Genomic DNA, 19,911 nt, shown 5'->3' with positions numbered 1-19,911 from the left:
AGCACTCAGGCATGCTGACTCTGAGATCAACCACATAGTTAACCCTGAAGTAAAAAGCAGATCATGGACCACGATTTGGAGTCTCGGCTCTGCACCTACTCTAAAGCCCTCCTTCATCTCTCCTCTCCCTTGCCCTGAGTATTTTTCCTCTAGAAAAAGGTGTGGCAGAAGCACTGCAGGCCACCCCCTCCTAAATTACTGTCTCAGACAGTGCATACGCCCTTGAATCAACCGGCATGTGATCTGTTTTTTTTCACTGAGGACTTTTATAAATGACTGAGGTACCCTCTGCTCTGCAGCCACCTGCTGTACCCTTGTACTTCTGCCTGCCTCCGACATCTCAGGCACAAGCAGCAGTCAGACTTCTACAGGAAGAGAAACCAAACTTCACCATCCTGCTCCCTGAACTCTGGGTGTTGCTCTACTGAGCAACAAAGGAGGATGGGGCAAAGTCAGAAATCAGGCTCAGAGCTGATAGTACTACCCTAAAAAAGCACAAACCAAAAATATGTGCATAGCCCATATACAGAAGCTGTCTTTATGGAAGGTTATGGATGTGTAATGAGAAATTAACAGCAGTGCAAAACACAATGCCAAGCAACTGGAAGAGAAAGACTCAAAGATGAGTAGGATCAGAACTAAGAAACCATGGTTATTTTTTTTAAGGAACAAAGCATTACATATGATCAAGTGAAATAAAGCATGTTACTTCTTAAATTGTACCACTATCTATGCATTAGAAATTAAATACTGCACTGAAGGTAGAGCTAATATAACCCCAAATTTCTTGGACTCCAATTTACCTTTAAGTGTCCCCAAAACTTCTCCATAAATACAACACCCAACTGTCAGAGTTCTTTGGAATTTTCTTTGCAATATGCTATTTTCATGCACACCCACTTCCTTTAACTGCCAACCTTTCAGCCTCTTAATGTCCCAATTGTTTCAAACAGCACTAAAAAACACAATGAGGCTAAGTAAGTTACACATTAACTGCTGTCACAGATACGCAGTTACTGCATTCAACATCTACTCACATTTCCTAGTTCGTCTGCTATGTAGTTCCAGAAAACAGTTTAGTAGTAGTAGTAGTTCCAGAAACAGTTTAACAGAAAAAAAAGTTTCCCGATCGCTTATATAAGCTAACTCCTAAGCAGATGTTAAGCAACAGAAATTTACTTCTTCATCCGTAAACAAACGGCTGCTTCCTGAACTTAACTATCTACAATGGAAATGGAGCACAAGCTCCTCTCTGGCCATGCAGCTGCTGCCTTCCTCTTGAGTGCTGCTGCTTTGCAGAGGGGGCAGTTCCCAGCTCAGCAAGAAAGAACCTGCTAAAGCCTCTGAAATCCTAGTGGCCCCAACCCAGTACGAAAGAATTCTTCCTTAAGCTGTGAGCAATGCAACACCAGAGAGACACAAATTAATTTTAAACAGATACAGACACAGAGCAACAAAGCCAGACACACTGGGTGCTAGGATCTAGGCTGCAGGAAGCTGCACTAATGCTGAAGCAGTTCTGTGAGAGGATACACTGCTTCAAGATAACGTAATACGGATTGCTGTCTGTCATCTGGCTTCAGTAGTGCAAACCTTATTTCCCCACTCATGATCACTGTACATTTACTTCCCTGCACTTGTACTAAAAAGAGAAGTGCCACAGAACGTGCAGGGTTTCACAGATGACCACGGCTATGGACATAGCATTAATCGCACTCATTTTGCTACACAGTGCAAAGCAAAGCAGACATTACCTTACGGAGGTCACCCCCTGAACAATACTCCATTGACAGACGAGGAACACCATTAACAAGAAAGTTCATCTCCTCAGGAACTTCACAGGCTTTTACTACATTTGGATGGTTCAACCTAGGCACATGGAGATCTTGATGAAAACTCCAACTCCTCTTTTGGAAGAACGGGAATAAAAATTGCCAGCTAACCAGGTTTTTTGTTTCAGGTATAATTTCTGTTCCCCAAACAAATCCTTGCTAAGAAGTGCTACCTACCAGTTGGTATCCAATTGCATAAAATTTCTACTTTGTATCATCCCTGACCACTGCAGGGGGGTTAGAATTAGATGATCTTTAAGGCCCCTTCCAACCCAAGCCACTCAATGATTCTGTGATTCTATGAATACAGAAACATCTCAAAGCCAAGATATAGGACTTTGACGCTGAAGATCCAGGTTTCTGGATTCCCGCACATTCCCTGCAAAGTCATTTTGTATGTGTCTCTATTTCTGCATATGGGTACAGCCTCTTTCTGGCCCAGGGGTTTCTTGAGAATATTGTCTAACTGTACGGGAGAGGTGGAAGCAGGTGGGTAAAACACATGTACACTACAAAGGATTCCTTTCTGCAACTGAATTCTAGCAGGGGCCCCCAACTACCTCTAATTCACTACTGCTAGGAGCAATGACGGAATTAGGTGATCTTTAAGGTCCCTTCCAACCAAAATCACTCTGTGATTCTATGACAAACAGATCCGGGAGAACCTGAAGACAAATTCCTCCTCCGTAAGCATCCCAACCCCCCTAGAAGCCAACACAAAAGCAGCTGCAGACGTGTGTCTGAGCGTCCGTGCTCAGCAAATTAACAGGTTTGTGTGAAAACGTGAGCGAGAGCAGCAACCCCCCCGTCCCAGCTCAGACTGGGCTGCCAAGCGCTGCCTGGGAGCGGCTTCCTTTGCCACCAGGCCAGCAAGGCGCGGCACGACGAGGGCTGGGGGGGGACAAGGGCTGCTGGCAGGGCCCAGCGCCCCCTGCATCCCCAGCATGGGGTCAGGCGGGTGAGGCCCCGGCACCCAGCGCCGCATCCACGGGGAAAACCCCCAAGGGCAGGGAATCGCAGCTGAGGCGACTCGAGGGCCGTGCCCCGCACTCACTTCTTCATGATGTCGATCTCGTGACACCAGCGGTCCTTGTTCTTCACGCTCAGCTCCAGCCGGCACGACTTGACGGCCACCTTGGCTCCCGTGTCCTGCGGGACGCAGCGCCGTCAGCGGGCCCCCTCCCGGCCCCGGCTCCCGGCCCCCCGCCCGCCGCCGCCCGGCCCCACCTGGTGCTGGTAGAGGCACACGTTGCCGAAGCCGCCGGTGCCCAGGCGGTCGCGCATCTCCCAAAGCCCGCAGCTCGCCGCCGGCTGCCCGCGCGGCGCCGGGCCGCTGCTCGGGGGGCCCCGCTCCGCGCCCCGCTCCATGGCGCCGCAGCCGACTCCGCGCCCGGGCAGCTCCGCCTTTATTGCCGCGTCAGCGCCGCCAGCCGCCCGCCCGCCCCTCCGCCCGCCCGCCCGGCGCCCCGGCGTCACTCCGGCGGGGCCAAGTCGAAGGGCTGGAAGTCGCGGCGGAAGGCGCAGGCCTGCGCCGCCTCCTCGGGCCGCCCCGCGGCGCAGCGCCGCCAGTCGGCGCGCTCCGGCAGCGCCAGCAGGGCCGGGCTGGCCAGCACCGCCCTGCGAACACAACGGGGCCGCCTCAGCGCCGGGCAGCGGCCGGCGGAGGGGCCGGGGGAGGGGGGGGGAGGGAGAGGGAGGCGCCCACCTGCCGAACTGCAGCGGGAAGCTGCGGCGGATGCGGTGGAAGAGCTTCTCGCCCGTGTCCAGCTCCACGTAGAAGTACGGCGTGCCCGGCCGCGCTACCTGCGGGGAGGGGAAGCAGGAGGCTGAGGCCTGCGCTCCGATCGCCAAAGCAGATGCCCTCCTGGGATGGGTTTCCCTGCCGATTCCTCACCACTTGCTTCCCTAGGTGCCAAGGGAACTCGTGTTTCCCCCAGCACTTCTCCGAGACCATACAGACCCCGAAGTTCAAGCCTTTTGGTTTGAAAACGCATGCAGAGCCTATCCACGTCTGGTAGCTACTCTACAGAGCAGGCGTTGCCTCGCAAGAGTCTCCGGCTCCATTACTTTTAGATGGGAGCCCAACAAAACAAGCAAACCCAGACTGCAGCACGCATTCCAAACCGCGTCAGTGGAGATCTCAAAAAGTTAACTTCCAAATATAAGGAAGTGGTGGATTGAAAAGTCTTATGAAGAGAGGCAGAGGGAACTAGGGTTTCGTAGCCTGGAGAAAAGGAGGCTCAGGGGAGACCTCGTTGCTCTCTACAACTACCCCAAAGGAGGCCGCAGTGGGGTGGGGGTCCCTCTCTTCTCCCAAGCAACCAGCGAGAGGATAAGAGGAAATGGCCTCAAGTTGTGCCACAGGAGGTTCACGTTGGGTATCAGGAAGAATTCCTTCACTGAAAGGGTTGTGAAGCAACCTTGGGACAGGCTACCCAGGGAAGTGGTCGAGTCCCCATCCCTGGAGGTATTCAAACGATGTGTAGATGTGGTGCTCAGGGACATGGTTTGGTGGCAGACTTGGCAGTGCTAGGCTAACGGTTGGACTTGATGATCTTTTCCAACCTAAATGATTCTATGATTGGTTTCTGCTGGGTTCACTGTCTACCCTTGCCACACAGGGCACTGGACAGTACACTACTATAATACTTGTTGCAGTTTAATTCTGCAGATAGCACTACAGGGACATTAAATAACTGAGCTTGGGTACAAATTACCAGAACTGCCTGGCTAAGCCATCCCATGCTAATATGCCATATTGTAGAGAAAGAAAGGAAAATTACATGAATAGAGTACATCTGCACTTCTCAGATGAGAAACTGGCCTCAAAGCTTGCCAGGGTGGCTATAAGCAATTGCAATGACTAAGAAAGCAACCAGCATGCACAGTGCATGCTGTTTCAGGCTCCTGCTGCAGATATGGACTCCCTGTGACCACTTGGTACACACAGAAGAAGCCCAAGTCCCTGCTGACTCACTTCTCTCACTGTAACAGGAGGATTTCTTTAAAATTCCTATCTGGTGGAAATTAAAACTACCTGATATTTAGTGACACTGGAAAAGGGGTTGTTGATCTCAGGAGGAGTAAGTTCAGCAAGCCTTACACAGAGCTGAAGTAACATGACAAGGGCTATTTCTTAAATCCCTGCCCTTTGAGTCATGTTTGTGCCTCACCCTTTTGTCTTAGCTGTATTTTGAGTTTTGCCTCTAGGAAAAGCCATGCTGAGGAAACCGGAGGACATCTTAGCATTCTGCATTGTGATAGAAGTGCTAAGAGAACCTAGAAGCACAGATGTCTGTCAAATGGAAAGAAGACCTATGCTTTAGGCCCTCCAAGGGTAGTCAACAAATGCTGTAGGCAGACAAACCACTTAATTTTCAGATAAACAATGCATCTTACATTGTTTACAGGAACTTTACCTGGGGCAGAACACATCTGGCATGGGGGCTCCAAATCAAGTCTACCATGGTCTGCCTCCAACAGCTTAACCTTACCCCACAAAGTGATCTCATGGGGAAACAGAAGCCCCAACAGGGCAGAGGTGAAGTAAAGTGGAAGTGAAACCTTGTCTCATACTTGCGTGATATCCGAGTGCTCTGGGATTTCTAATAGATCAATCTGTTGCTCCTGTGCCTGTGTAATAAAGGACTCTTTAATGTCTTCGGAAGTACAGTCCAATGGGACAGGAATTACCTGGAGAGGGGAGACAACATTTCCAAAGAGATGAGTGAAACAACTGACTTGCAAAAAGCAAATCAATCCATCATTGGAGCTGGTATGCTCCTCAGTTCTGATCGACATCATCAAACAGGAACGGTGAGCACCTCCCTGTACAGGCTTAAACTTATGAGAGATTTTCTGTCGGAGGTGAACAAAAAGCTGAAAACTAAGAGTCTGAAAAAGTTCTCAGCACAGCCTCCCTCCTTTCTGATCTCTGTGGTAGTTCAAGGCCGCTCTGATACAGTTACAGATCTGCCAAATCCAGAAGCCACCACAACAGGCCACTGACCGATATACAAAGAAAATAAAACCAAAGGGTTGGCATGACAATGACCAGAGTTCTGCATATATCCTTAGATTTTCAGTCTACTCCAGTTAAACTGTGAGCATCAAGAGCTTCTGTACCCATGGGAGCTTATCAGAGGAGGAGCAAGGTCTCGTAACTTGTCTGGAAACCTTGTGGGCTTTTAAAATCAGGTCCAAGGGAAAAGTATTCCTTACCCACTCAACACAGTCAACACTGTGCTGCTGTACCAGGAAGAATTTAAGGGCTGTGGCAGAACCATCACACTGGTTTTATTTTTATTCTGCCTCTATCTGTGGGCAGAATGACTTCTCCCTGTACTCTGGAAAGGCACAGAATGAAGAGGGAAAGCTGAAGGTGAGCTTTCTCTTTCAATTTATTCAAGTGCAAGGTTATACTCTCTTAAGGTTACACTAAAACCATACCTGTAACTGCAGATGTTGACTCCTATAGTTTCTTTCAAATAAAACATATCTCTTCCCCTTGCTTCTGAAAAATTCCTTCAGGGCAGATTTGTACTTGGTCACTTCTTCCATCACCTCTGGAGACAAGTCAACCACTGACTGATAGTGCCCAATAGGCAAAATCAACACATGATCAGGTAGTAAGCCACCCTTGGCCAGCGCAAGATAACACTAGAGTGACACAATATGCAACAGTTACTCACTGCAAGCAACACTTACTGGTATGCTGTGGAAATTTACTTGTGCTCTCTGGCTGCGCTCTAGGTATCCCCCAGCCTAGCTGTTTTACCTCAGGAATAGTACAGTCTTTTACCCCATGTCACTTATTAGGGATTGTTCAATAGCAATCAATAAATTACGAGAGGAATGAGAAAGAGAAATGAACTGCTAAATTTATAAATAAATAAATAACACTCTTCTGAATGCCAGAGAATGCAAGGCCTGCAGGAAAACAGCTGAGTGAACTTTACCACTGCTGCTAGAATTTCTCATCATGACAGGAAAATCCACTTGAAAATTTAAGCTAAAAACATGGACAAAGGTGTCCTAGCAGTTTGAAGTGGATTATTCCATACAGTAGCAACAACTTGAGGCAACGTAAATGTACCAATGACTTAATTAGTCTCCAAGACGTACTTTGAAATGTTGACTTAAAAGCTGTCTCATCTTCCGCTTAATCTACATGCGACAATATTGGAACCAATCAATGCAGGGACTTTTGGCATAATACCAGACAGTGCATCCCCTTGTCAGCAAGGTCCCAGTTTACACCAAGTTCATACTGGAAAAGTTTTGACAGTTAGTAACTGAAGCAAATCATGAAGATTGCCCCAGCAAAAACTCTTCAGGCTCTAGAACTCAGCTCTGCTGATGGAGCAAAACAGGGCCACGTTTCGTACTTGAAAAGACTTCTGCCTATATACCTATGTCTTCTGTAGGGGGGATGCGAAGTAACTGAAAACAAAAATAGGGAGTCAGTTCCAAACAGATTGTTTGTTTGCTTCTTTTTTTAACATTTAAAATTAGAGACAGGTATTTTATATTGCCACGCATTAGCATGATTCTGCTGTCATGTTGGAAATTGCTATGGGTACTTACATGCGTGCCAATGCTGACAACCAAGTGCTTCTCCACTTCTGGGCTGGCAAGGCAGAACCAGCAGGGCCCCGTGGGCTGTGCTTTATTGGGAAAGGAAAAAGAATAAGTGTTAGATAAAAGCTCATTGGTCAGAACAAGGTCTGGCAGAGCTGAATTTTCCAGCCACCTTTCACAGTTGGTGCAGTGCTGAAGACGTCAAAAGGTCACAGCCCTGGGAAATAGGATCTGGCCAGAGAACTGATGCCTCTGGGAAATTCCAGCAAGAGAGCAGCAGGTGGCAGAGTCACAAACTTGCTGAATGCCATTCCCATTGAGTGCTCTGATTTACTGGAAGAGCACTATGTCCAAGAATTTCGTGATTACAGCTCACTAATAAAAAAGCACCACTCAATTTAAACACAAATCAAAATGAGTTAGAATTACTGTATAGATATAAGGACAGATGCTGTCAAACAGACATGCTTGTTTTGGCCTACTCTTCACACTCAAAACATCTGAATTCACACCCGAATTGCAATACTTGATCTGACCTTTAATATAAACTGTCAGCATTGATAAGCTAGGCCTCTCATTAGGGTCAAACACTACATTCACACCCTCCTCCACAAGCTTTGTACAGGAACAATCAGCTTTGCAAATGCAATACATGATAGGGCTCTCTCAAGAACCACGGGAGGTAACCAAAGGTCCAAGACAAGGGTTCATTTCCAAACAAAACAGTGTATTGAGGCTCCCTTTGTACAACATGAAACTCCAGAAGATTTTGGAAGTTATATGAACGTGCACAAGGGCACGCTATGTCCCACAGAACAAGCTGGTCTGCAGAACTGCCTGCTGTCAAGTTGAGAGGCCAGTCTGGTTCACAGGGTAAATGGCATTAGCCCAAGACTCACAGTTCAACTAACTTTTAAACTGTATTTTTGACTTTTCTTTCATCTGTTTATTGCCAGTTTTTTAGGAAACAAGGGATTGCTCATTCCTCTGTATACCTACATTACCTAGTACATTAGCAAAGTGATATCATAGATAGCCCAACAGCCTGAGAAAAATGAAGAGTGAGATGGCCCAGTGCCTTCAAAGAAGCTCTTAGGGAAAAAAAAAAAAGCATCCACAGACTTACAGGGGTTTTTAGCTTGCTTAGGTTGCGAGTTCCCTCTCTCTTTCCCATCTGAGGGACGTTTCTTTCCTTGATGTTTGTTCAAATCAAAGAAAAACTGACACGCTGGTTCTTCCTGTTTAGAAAATGAAAATCAAAACCCATTCATTATACCTGCATCCCAGAGAGTCACAGTGCATACAAGAATCTGCTGTTTTCCTGAAGAAGTGCGTAGCCATCTAGAAAAACATCAATATCCTGGATCAGGACAGCTTCAGCTCTCTCAGTCATGCAATAGTCTTTGCCAGCCTGGATACATATCCTCAACTGGGGAAAGAATTATGGAAGAGCTGCCCCAAATTGCTACATTTTCCTGCGTAGCCTCATGTCCAACATTCAGAATTGCTCAATTCTACAGATGATTCATATCTCTTTTGACTTCACAGCCGGTGCTAAAATGATGGCTTTATCTCTTTGTGGCTAGACTCACAGCAGACTCACATGGAGTCTGAAATCATTTGATCAAGCAGTAATATAAGAAAGAACACCTGAGCACAGAGTGAAACCAGAGCAGCTGAGTGCAGCAGTACCTCTGCACACACAAGTGCTTTGGTCTTCTGTGCCTCCTTTCGTGACTTTCGGTATGGATTTTCTGTGACATCTTGTGGCTGTTTCACTAGCTCTGCAGGATCCATCAAGCTCATCGGAACAATGCTGAATGCGTAGAGATACTGGAAAGAAAACAGACTGCTCAAATGCAAGAAGCTTTTGCTACGACAGTAGCTCTGAAGAGGTCAGTTCTAAACTACCAACATGTCCCTCTATACCAATATTCTGTAACTTTCTTAAGGGGAGAAGAGAAACAGGTTAAAAAAAAAAAAAACACAAACAAAACACCCATCTCACCCCAGAAGATATTTTAAGCAATTTGTAAGGATTCTCATAGAACTTTGCTTTTTTCCTAAAGCAGCCCATGGGAAGGGAAAATTACATAAAGCAGCTGAGGAAGGGGAAGGAATGGCAGTTTTCTAACCATTTTCCTCTGTAGCAGTCTTCACAGCTAAATGCCATTTGACCAGGTGGAGAGAAACAAAGGTGTCTCAGAATACATCTTGCAGTCGGTACCCTTTTGACATGATGGGCAAATGATGTTACTCAAGTGAGACACCTCCACTTCAGCAGAGCTTTTAAGTGATTTACACTGTCTTCCGACTAGCCAAATTTGGGGTTACTGCCCTATTATTTGTACTTGAGAAACGAAGAAAGATTCAAGAGTGCCAGTACCTTTTTCTTGCTTGTATTGCCAACATCAGCAAGAGCAATAAACCTGCTCACATGCTGTGGGGTCTCCTGTAGCACTGTGTGATTTCTGTAGGGAAACAAAATGCGATTGTATTGGCACATATGTAAAGGACAGTGAGAAAACCACAGGCCCTCCATGAAGGCACTCAGATACCACATCAAACACATCAAGGCCTTCACCGAGAACGAGAAGGTTTGAGAAGAGAAAGACTCATGGGATCTAATGACCAACAGCTATGCAGACCAAAATGGCATCTCACTGCAGACCAAACATGGAGCCAAGAGGACAATTCACTAGACTGAAAACAACTACATTTTCCAAGCGTTTTTGCTGTGGCAAGGGTATTACACAGCATTCACATAAACAGCCTTAGTTTTATTTGTAGGTTGTTCTGACACCTTCTTTATGTCACTAGTCACATTTTGTGTATGAAGTTATAACTGAAGACACCAAACTCTTAACCATATGAGAGCTCTTCCACAATACACTTTAGAGATATACCCCTAAATTAGACTGAACGATTTTGAAATAGGACTCAGGGCGACTAAATTGGCATCAGATTCACAGCGATATACTTGGATCAGCATCATCAACAATAGCACAATTTTTGAGGCAGCAGGCATTATGGTCATAAGAGATATCTGAGAAACAATCTTGACTCGTTGTTGAAAAAAGTGAGAGGTTTAAAGGGGTAGCGTGACTTCATAAAATTGCTTTAGAGATTTCCTCCTGTGTTCTTCAAAAATTGAACTCTCATTACAAAATAAGTGTGATTTCAGAGGGTCTCACAAACCTGTAAGGAAGTCTTTCATAATAGGCCTTCTCCAATGCAGCAAAGTGATACCTTGGTTTGAGACTTGCAGCTAGATCAGATATTAATGTGGAACCACATTTCTTGGTATCTATTTTTCCCTACAAAATATAAAACAAGTTTTATTTTAAAAACTCTGTCAGGTTACAGTGAAAAGAAATTGTTTTATAACAAAATGCTTGCTGGAAACTTAGAGGTTATAACTACAACTGTTGCTATTCCTCGTAGCAGGAAAGTAAAAATGGCTTCATCTCTTATCTCCAACCCAAGCCTACTCATTTATTCCATTCTGTGGGCTCAAGGTTTGCATCTATTCATTTCACCAATTCAAATTTGTTCTTTTTTTTTTTTCTTCTTTTGGTCTTGTGAAGCCAGTGCAGCATATAATGAGTTTTGGCAAACACCAACACACATCAAAATCATTAAAATGAGTTTTAAGCACATGCCCAGAATGTCAGAGCTATAGTCCACGAGTCAAGCAAATAAGAAAATGCTGAAGTTTCCTGAGGAAGCAAAATGTTATCCCACTCCTGTCCCTAAGACATCAGAGCAAACCAAAATACCAACAAAGAGCAAACTTGAAACTATTTTCTTGGGTGAAGGCTATTTTTGCCCTGTCTGTTCCTTATTAGCCTGAAAAGTCACTTCATTACCGAGAAGTAGAGAACAAGGGAATCTCAGAGACTTATTACAGAAATCTTCAGGTCCTGAACTACACATTTCAGTAAGATGCCTATTTTAATAGCAATATTAACATATTCATCTCTTAATCCAAGTGAGTACGTTTTCAGAAATTAATGTTGAAGAAAACCAAGATCAGAACAATATGCTGAACTACTACAGAGGATCCCCATGTGGATTTCTAGACATTTTTTTCTTGAATGTAGAACACCCCTACATCTTGATTCTCTCCAACCACCTAGTCTTGTGGGGTTAGCCTTTTTATTTGTTTCATTGTTTTGTAGATGTTTTCCTTTTGAGGGGCCTGGGAAGACAGTTTTTATGCTTTTACAGGGAGGATCATATCTCCCTTTTGCATGTCAGAAGATGCTGAGAGGAAGCAAAAGTTGTCCTTTTGTCATATGTAGCATTCCTCTCCAGGGAGGTTTCAGATCATCTGAGTTATGACTGGCAAGTCATTTCTGCCGAGCAACAGTTACAACTGTAAGTTGTACACAAACTAAACAACACCCTCAAAATCCTGACAGAGGAAGAATCAGACCATTTAGTACAACTGACCTAAGGAAATAAACACAAACACCTGAAAAGTTTTGAAGAGTGGAGAAAGATGACTTGATATCAAGTCATAAGGGAGGTGGTTAGAACACAGCGTTCAGAGACTAACGGCATGGCCCCACAATAACTGCATCCAGTTGAATGCAGAGCAATAGCTGTGAGTAAAAGAAAGCTGTTTACTCTGATTTTTCCATCACAGAAAGATAAAACACGCTGAAATTTCACAAATCCCCCTCCCCATCTGTCCTTAACTTCATTGCTGAAGAAGAGACAGAACATCCAATGTCACTCTCAACTTTAGCAAGCCCTTGGAGATGGCCCAATGACTGGGATTCAACTTTGATGTAAATGACAAAACTGACAGCTACTTTGGTAAAGCTGAAGTTCAGGAGTATCAAGAATGCTGGGTGGAGAGGGAAAAAGACATACTGGAAAAAAACTTGTGGCCCTCTCATAGCAACATCCACAAAAGGCGAAGGTTGGATCAGGTTCTTCACAAGCAACATTTCTATAGCGTCTGGATTTTGCAGTGCCAAAGGGAAAAATGCTCGAGAGATACTCTCTATATCTGAGGCAAGTTTTAAGCGGCAGCCTGTGTTTGACAAGGACAGCTGTCAAGAGGGGCACCAGGACAGAGAAAGTACAGAGTAAGCCTGACAAAAGTTTCCTCTAACAATTAAAGAACTGAAGGGAAAAAATGACTCTCAAACCAGAGCAGTTTCCTCCATCACCTTCATTTAAGCCAGCTCTCAATGCTGGATTGAAGTAACCTGTAAAAACAGAGCAAGCAGCTTTTACTTAAACCCACTGATAAGTCCTGCTTTAGAACACTGCTTTGGGGTTCAAGAGACTCATGTTGACTAGATTAAATGTGCAGAGCTACAAGAACAGAACAGTGCCATGAAGGGACTATTAAAGAAAATAATATATGTACAAGGAAAAAAAAACACAAACAAAATTCAAGGAAATAATAACTTAGCCTTTCCATGATTATCACAACTGTGATGTTTCCTTAAAAAAAAAATAAAAATTACCAGAAACCTAAGTTTAAGGTAAAGCATGATTAGTTATAGAATGAGCAAGGATTACTCACTCCAGAGACAGCAGTAAAGATATCTAAGGATTAGGATGAATTTTATATCTGATGAAACAGCATTAGCACCCTGGCAGCCTGAAGGCTTACAGAAGACTATGGAGAAAACTGCAATCCTGGGCTTTTTGTGGGGTCATTTTCCTGCAACGGGCTTTGCCTTTGCACAACCAAGGCAAACCAAACATTTCCACTTGAGCCTTCCAACTGCAAAGCCAGGATCCCAGGGGGGTCAAGTCTGAAGGACTCAGAAAGACTTTGCTGAGAAAATAATGATTCCGAGGGAGCAGCATTGCCAGGAGGTACAGCCTCACAGTCTCAGCACAGCACCTTGCTGTAAGCTTTACTTACTGGACCCCAACTTTTCTACACAAATGCTAGTAATCTCCATGGAAAGAAAGCTCTTTTAGGCAATTATCCCCCAAAGCCCTTACCTACGTAAATTCCAGCAAAGAGAAGGGTCCTTCTGCTAACAGCCAGAACAAGCAGAAAGGCAGTCATTTGTTAAATTTATCTGGAAACTCATTCCACCAAAAAACACAAGACTTACCGGACTGTTGGCAAAATTCCCCACATCTCTGGGCCATGGAGACGTCAGCAATATATCCACACCCTTGAAGTTTGGGGTTGATAACAAAGATGTTTTTAATTCTGTCACATCCTTTGAGCTAAAGCTGTAGGCAGGAGCTGGCTCATCCTGGGACTCAGTGCCACTCAGGTATGCAATCTGCAGTCCAGAGGTACTGCTGAAAACACCTCGACGGCCTGCATGAACACACAGGCAAGCACTTAAGAGATTACTTGCAGTGTTTGAATCTCATTTGTGTTGTAAACAGAGGACCAAATTTAGCAGTCCTGCCTTACTTTGACTGAAACTTTACTTATGGATAGATCATTTTCTGTGTTCATAAACATGCTGTAGTGAAATGGCAACAAACAAAGAGTGCAACAAACCCCGATGACAGTGAAGAAGACATTTAGACAACTCCCAGTTTTTCTTTCCTCACTGCTACCTTACCTCCCAAAAATCAATAGATATCGAAAGCTTGGTATAAAGACTGAATAAAAAAAGCCAACTGCAAGTGCCTTCATTTGTTACTATTTTGTCAGGCAGCATTCTAGAAAGAAATCAGCTTTTCATTTTGCTACAGCTTCATTACCTTTAAAGATGATACTTACCTCTGCTACTCCAATACAGTCTTACAACACAACAAAATCATGCTTCATGTACGAAACCTTCACCACACAGAGATGGACACGGGACAGGAATAAATTGTTCTCACACAAGACTCTAAACCACTCTTTATTTTGGTTAGCGAAGTTCAGAGAGTGTTAGAAAACAATAAAAAACTGCTTTTTCCCATTTTACAGGGCAGATAATATCAGCCTTTCAATGTGAAGTTCAACTCCTGTCTGAGTGTCAGAATAAAAAACACCATCTTAAAATTTCCAGAAAAGAGAATGGAAGAGAAAAGAAAAAGCAGAAAATCACAAAACTTTCATGAAAGCATCATCACTCAACTATGTTACCTAAATAGGTGATGTTCTCAGCTAATTCGCAGCCACTGACGTCTGGAAAATAGCGCACAGTCTCTTGGTCATTAGCGCCAAGCACAAAGGTTTGAATTGGAGCTGAGGGAGAAAAGGCAATTGGTCTGGTGTAAGTCAAGCACATTAAGAGAAGCTCAGTCCACATATACTAGGAATCACAGCCATCAATTCACCATCCAGACACCCCCTCCTTCGCAGCGGGCTGAAAAGCAATAAGCCCAGAACAAGTAAGTAAACTTCCTTCAAAGTAAGGCCCCCAAGCCTGCTGCTTCAAAAAAATGCTTATCTCACCAGCTGAGAGCAACCTCTGGTTTAACTACAACTAGCTCTGCCATCTGCATATGATGTTCTATGTACGAGCATCATCTGCTCCTATGTGATCCACAGCTCTAAGAACACACATCTTGCCTAGGGTGACGCTAAGTAAATACTACAACACAGGGACACCTGGTGATTCACTTTAAGCTGATCTAAATTCCTATGGCTATTGAAAACCTGCAAACCACTGCCATTTTTCTTAGGGGAAAAGGTCAAGAACATCATAGTTTTGATTCACTTGGCAGAAGAACCTGTTACATGATATAAGGAAGAAATTCTTTACTCTGAGGGTGGTGAGGCACTGGAACAGGATGCCCCATCCCTGGAAGTGCTCAAGGCCAGACTGGATGGGGCTTTGAGCAGCCTGGGCTGGTGGAAGGTGTCCCTGTGCATGGCAGGGGGTTGGAATTAGATGATCTTTAAGGTCCCTTCCAACCTTAAACCATTCTATGATTCCCTCTCAACATGCACACAAACCATACCCCTTGCAAGGCCAGAACTAGTGGATATATGTTAAAAATAAAAACAATGTGAAGTACCAGTTTTAAGTTTTCTACAACTAAGTGATCAGTAAAGATTGTACTTATGCTGTTTGGATAAATCAATTTCCTCAGGCTACTAAAAGTTGGAAAAAGCAATGGCTGGTGTCAGAGACACCTCCTGTAGATTTCCTGCCAGACCAGCATGGCAGTAAGCCTGTCAACACCTCACATGGTCAGGCCATACTAAGCTCTTCCCTGAATGAAATCCAGCGATAGCTTCCTACTTTGGAGCAGAGAGCTGCAGCAATATAGCAACTCTGCCACAGCTCTTGCTAGACTTGTGCTTGAAGTTCCAGCTCCCATCACCAAATGATACGAGAAACTGATTAGCCTCCCTGTGCTAAGCCCTCATCTACGAGCTGCATACAGGACAACTGTTGTCCAGACAGCTCACACAAGCCAGAGTGTAACTCTGGGGAGCGACACAGAAGCAGAGATGAACAGGAAAGCCAGAACCCCAGCTCCCTTCTGGCTCTCCTTGTGCCAGAGTTAAGAGCCAGAGCAATGCTGAAAAGGAAAGAGGAACAAATACTCATGAAAATGCATCGTGAGAGAGCACCTCCCTTGTAAGAGGCACGTGGAAAGAGGCAGAGGAGAAGCCCACGCAGCATTTTTCATACCCGCTGGTGGAAAACCACCTTTGATGCCCAAGCCATGGAAGAACCACTTGGAGACATACATCCTCATACTTCTGAGCACAGGACTGGTAGCGGAATGGGTTTGATTTTAAAATAAACCCATCTTTCCCTCCTGCATAGCATTTTCCTACTTTAGCTACGTTTAACTACTCCAACATTGCAACCTGTACAACTGAATTCAAACACCTGTCACAATGAAGCAGGTAAGTGGGTTGCTAAATAGGACAATCCCCAGCACATTAATGCATATGCCATCCAGAACAACTTCTTCCTTACCTTTCTTGGCCCCTGTGCGATACTCTGTCCATTCAGTGTCTGAAGTAGAGCCAAAGAAATTCCCAACACACAAAAGCATCTAAAAACATCGCACAAAGTGAGAGTTGCTACAGAACCACAGCAAGGTACACTCAGGAAGATGTTTCACCACACCACGACACGCATCTCTTCAATGCTATTTCATTTAGCAAGGAAGCACCTCTCTGCTCTTTGATGCCAAGAACTAAAGGCATAAGGGAGACTTTACTGCATTTAAACCTAAAAAAGGAAGAGTTGCTCTCCCGCATGCCCTGCCTGCAGCCTTCTGCTCCCCCAGCACCTCGGCACATGGCCAGCAAGGCCGCCGGCCCGCGAAGACCCCGCCGCCGGCCCCCTCGCCCACGGGCACGGCACAGGCCGTGGGGGGACGGCCAGCCGCCTCCGGGACAGCCTCCGCCCCGCGCCCACGGAGGGAGCCGAGCGGGGCGACGCGCCCCGGCACCGCTCCCCCCGCCCCGCCGCAGCCTTACGTCGAAGCGGCCGCTCTTGTCCTGGATGGCCCGGACCCGCCCGAAGAGCGCCTCCAGCCGCCCCTCCGCGTCGCCGCACGCCAGCCTGCGGGAGACAGCACCTCAGCGGCTGCCGCGGCGCGACCCCGCCGCGCCTCGGCCGCCTCCTCGCCCGCGGCTGCCCCCGCCCCGAGCCCGCTCCGCTCACACACGCAGCGGCGCCGCCATCTCGAGACCGCTCGGCCCGGCCGCCCTTCCGGCCGCGCCGCCCAAAGCGCCCCGCTGTCGCCACCAAGCGGGAGGAACAGAGGCGGCCGGGCTCGTCCGCGGCGCGGGGCGGTGCCGGTCCCGGTCCCCCGCAGCGGGCTCCGGGGCTCGCCAGAGAGGCAGCAGGAGGTGCTTGCGTGGATTTAGGAAGGGGAAATGTTCTTCACCAGCCTGGTGAAGGCCTTCTGCAGCTTGGGGGCTGCCTGCAGCCTTAGCACAGCCGCAAGTGACACGAAATCGGTGGTGCGTTGACAACCTGTGGAACCTCACCAGCCTGAGAGAAACCTCGTGGGGTTCAGTTAAGGGAAACGCAAAGCTCTGCCCCTGGGGAGGAGCAGTCCCACGCACTAGGATGTGCTGGAGGCGACTAGTTGGAAGGCAGATCTGTAGAAAAGGGCCTGGGGTGAGACAGGGAACAAGATAAAGGATGTTGATTCCGTAGGTCTTAGCTAGCACAATTGTATGTTAATGACCCCAAATATACGCGAGTAAAATACGACTGTATGCATAGATAACGGAACCGGCAATAACTGTCTTGACTGATGAATTCTGTCAGAGAAAGGAAATGTCAGAAGTTCAGCAGTGAGGAAGACTTCTGGACTTCATCAAAAGACCACCAGAGAACGCCGGATGATCACCCAAGGACTCCAGTATCCACGCGAATAGGGGCGGGAACCTATGTTAATGATTCTTCAGAGACCTGATGAATATGCAAGACACTTATGGGAAATAAAATGAATATGTATTTAGCCCACTAAAATAAGCACACTGCCAGTAACCCTTGGTGTGTGTGTGTGTTAGGTGCAGCGATCCCCCCCACACCTAGCGCCATAATAAAGAATACCTGCTTAATAACTTTGGTTATTTAGTTTTCACTGTGTCAGGGGGTCCTGCCTGATGGCAGGGCACACTGAACGCTGCTGTGTTACCAGCACTGGGTTAAGTGACAAATGCAAAACATCTTAGCAGTGCTAGAGGTGCCCCTTCACTCCTGCCTTTCAAAGGGCAAACATAGTCTGGGCTGGTGCAAAATAGAACTTTTCAAAGGCAGGGAGCCAGCCACATTTGAGAGCAAGCTCTCAGGCAGTCAGGCAGGGACTTTCTTGTAAGACCTTGAGGTCCCGCAGTTCGCCAGCAATGCCGGTGCCTTACCACCTTGAGCATACCAGCCAGGAGAGAGGGAAGCCACTGCCCTCACACACACTCAGCAGCTGGGATCCCTCAGCCCCAGCTGGCCTGGAGGCCCCCATGCCCTTGCTGTGCCTAGAGCACCCAGCATGTGTCAGCTCCTCCTGTGGGGCTAGGGGCTAGAGGACAGGGCCCAAGTAACAGGGCTCACTCCGTTCTGTCCCCAGAGGCTCTGGCTGGCATGCCACCTTTCCCTAGGGCAGGCCAGGAGCAGCAACTGGCAGCAGTTGGAGGTGCCAGGCCGTGGTAGGACCAAGCCCAGCCTTGCTACCTCCAGGACCCTGCACAGCTGTGGGGCTCCAGCCATCTGCTCTCCTCTTGCCATCCACAGAGAGTCCAAGGCTCCGTGGGCTGCAGCTCCTGGGGGATTGTCTCCTCTCTCCTGGCTCAGCCCACGCAGACTCTGTGGGCCAGCCAGGATGGGATATGGCCAGGGCTGGGTTTCAGTAGCTAGCAGTCTTCGTGGCTGGCTTTAGGGACTCTGGTCCTGGGACAACACCCTGGAGCGGCCAGTTCTCCTCTCTGGCCACTATCATCTATCATCTGGTACCCACATGAAACAACATCTGTGGATAATAGTCAATGAGCTGTACAAGTCTTATGGTGACATCCCTGATACGAGCCCCTGATAGGTAACATGCCTGTCTTGTGAGTGGGTCAAGTCAGCAAATGCATGCCTCCATACCTCTTAGAGGAGGGTCGCCTACAACTATCACAAGATTGCCTTTTCTTGGTGTCCCTGGTTGTTACAGAGGGAGAAGACTGGGCTGGCTTAGTCAGCACGAGTCTCCCCTGATGTGACGGATCCTTCCTCTTCAGTCCAGCCAGCAGTGAAGCAGTTCTGCAAGGGCACTCCAGGCTGTGAGGGAAGCCTCTTCCTCCTGCTGGTCCTTGCCACTGCAAGCTTCCATTCTTCTGCATTATTGGACTCCCTCCCTTCTCTGTGTACTTGTAGGGGAGTTTCTGTTTGTTTGGCTATGGGTCCATTACAGACTACGCTTGGAACCAGCTAAGTCCTCCTGAGTCTCCCTGATATTACACAGCCTTCTCACTGCCTCCTGCAGCTGAGCCATCCAGGAGGTCCTCCACCTGGGCACGTTTTTGCAGGCAGGTCTGTTGCCTATCCCTGCCACAGGAGAAAGATCTAGTCACTATCTCCACTCTGAGGTGTGCACTGCAGTCTTTACCTTCAGCAGCTCCATCTGGATGGTGGCATCAGCCAGCACTGGTGTAGATGGTGCAGACCCCCAGCTGGAGCTTTACTCTTGGATGAGTTCTGCACATTCTGCCCTAAGGCTCAGGTAGGAGGAGTGCCCTTGAGCAAAGCAAATCACCACTGAGCAGTCCCCGGTTCTTGGGTTAAATGTGTGTTGAGTGTCCCACTCTGACAGTACAATAGCCTTCTTTCAAAGAGGTGTCCTCCCCGTGCCCTTCCACACACACTGCATCATAAATTGTCCTCCCTGGTCGGAGTGCTCTCTAGGGCTTCCTTTTGTAAGTGTGGGGGTTGGCCACTGTTGTTCCTGGCACTGCCCAAGCCCCATCAGCTGCTCTCCTGAGAGCTGCCAGCTGTCAGTGGTTCTGTCACCCTAGGCTTTCCTTGGTAGAGGAAAACATCCTGTACAGTGTGAACCTTCACTCTGCTGCAGATCGTTCAGACACAAGAGTTGATCACCACGGCAAGTGATT

The 19,911-nt window shown here is 47.0% G+C and overlaps 2 protein-coding genes and 1 non-coding gene across 5 annotated transcripts in view; all 3 read right to left on the bottom strand.

Annotated features, from left to right (window-relative positions):
- Nucleotides 1-5,525, bottom strand: part of CHUK (component of inhibitor of nuclear factor kappa B kinase complex) — an 88,320-nt gene extending 82,795 nt beyond the window's left edge. For both annotated transcript variants that reach the window (XM_067000639.1, XM_048069240.2), the window contains exons 1-5: nt 5,397-5,525; nt 3,538-3,635; nt 3,060-3,449; nt 2,887-2,981; nt 1,755-1,869 (exon numbers count right to left, since the gene is read on the bottom strand). In XM_067000639.1, coding sequence (XP_066856740.1) covers nt 1,755-1,869; nt 2,887-2,981; nt 3,060-3,449; nt 3,538-3,635; nt 5,397-5,406 — 708 coding nt within the window. In that variant the 5' untranslated portion in view covers nt 5,407-5,525. The remainder of the gene's footprint in view (nt 1-1,754; nt 1,870-2,886; nt 2,982-3,059; nt 3,450-3,537; nt 3,636-5,396) is intronic.
- On the bottom strand, nt 5,409-17,122 carry CWF19L1 (CWF19 like cell cycle control factor 1). 2 transcript variants are annotated; one of them, XM_067000645.1, is made up of 13 exons: nt 16,976-17,122; nt 16,789-16,873; nt 16,280-16,358; nt 14,485-14,586; nt 13,505-13,719; nt 10,611-10,729; nt 9,799-9,883; nt 9,105-9,245; nt 8,539-8,650; nt 7,419-7,498; nt 6,282-6,491; nt 6,054-6,178; nt 5,409-5,525 (listed from the first exon to the last, which is right to left on the bottom strand). In XM_067000645.1, the coding sequence occupies exons 1-12, from the start codon at nt 16,993-16,995 to the stop codon at nt 6,146-6,148; spliced, it is 1,281 nt and encodes a 426-aa protein (XP_066856746.1). In that variant the 5' UTR covers nt 16,996-17,122; the 3' UTR covers nt 5,409-5,525; nt 6,054-6,145. The 2 variants fall into 2 exon arrangements, with proteins under 2 accessions (XP_066856746.1, XP_066856747.1); XM_067000646.1 differs by lacking the exons at nt 5,409-5,525; nt 6,054-6,178; nt 6,282-6,491 and adding an exon at nt 6,507-7,274.
- LOC125183410 (small nucleolar RNA SNORA12) lies at nt 5,689-5,831 on the bottom strand. The gene has a single exon (XR_007165370.1). It is a non-coding gene; the product is annotated as a small nucleolar RNA SNORA12 (small nucleolar RNA).
- Nucleotides 17,123-19,911: the final 2,789 nt, after the last annotated feature.

Source organism: Anser cygnoides, chromosome 7, assembly GCF_040182565.1.
Source record: "Anser cygnoides isolate HZ-2024a breed goose chromosome 7, Taihu_goose_T2T_genome, whole genome shotgun sequence".
NCBI lineage: Eukaryota > Metazoa > Chordata > Aves > Anseriformes > Anatidae > Anser > Anser cygnoides.
The sequence above is the reverse complement of the archived record's forward strand: the minus strand, read 5'-3'. Positions and strand labels throughout refer to the sequence as shown.

Bases quoted from the DNA above. Each gene is read 5' to 3' on its own strand.
- CWF19L1 (XM_067000645.1), bottom strand. From the start codon at position 16,995: ATGGCGGCGCCGCTGCGTGT. The intron at 9,884-10,610 runs GTTTGTGAGACC...GTTTCCCTACAG, and splicing joins TATGAAAGACTTCCTTACAG to AAATCACACAGTGCTACAGG. The intron at 8,651-9,104 runs GTACTGCTGCAC...TTTTCTAAACAG, and splicing joins AAGCACTTGTGTGTGCAGAG to GAAGAACCAGCGTGTCAGTT.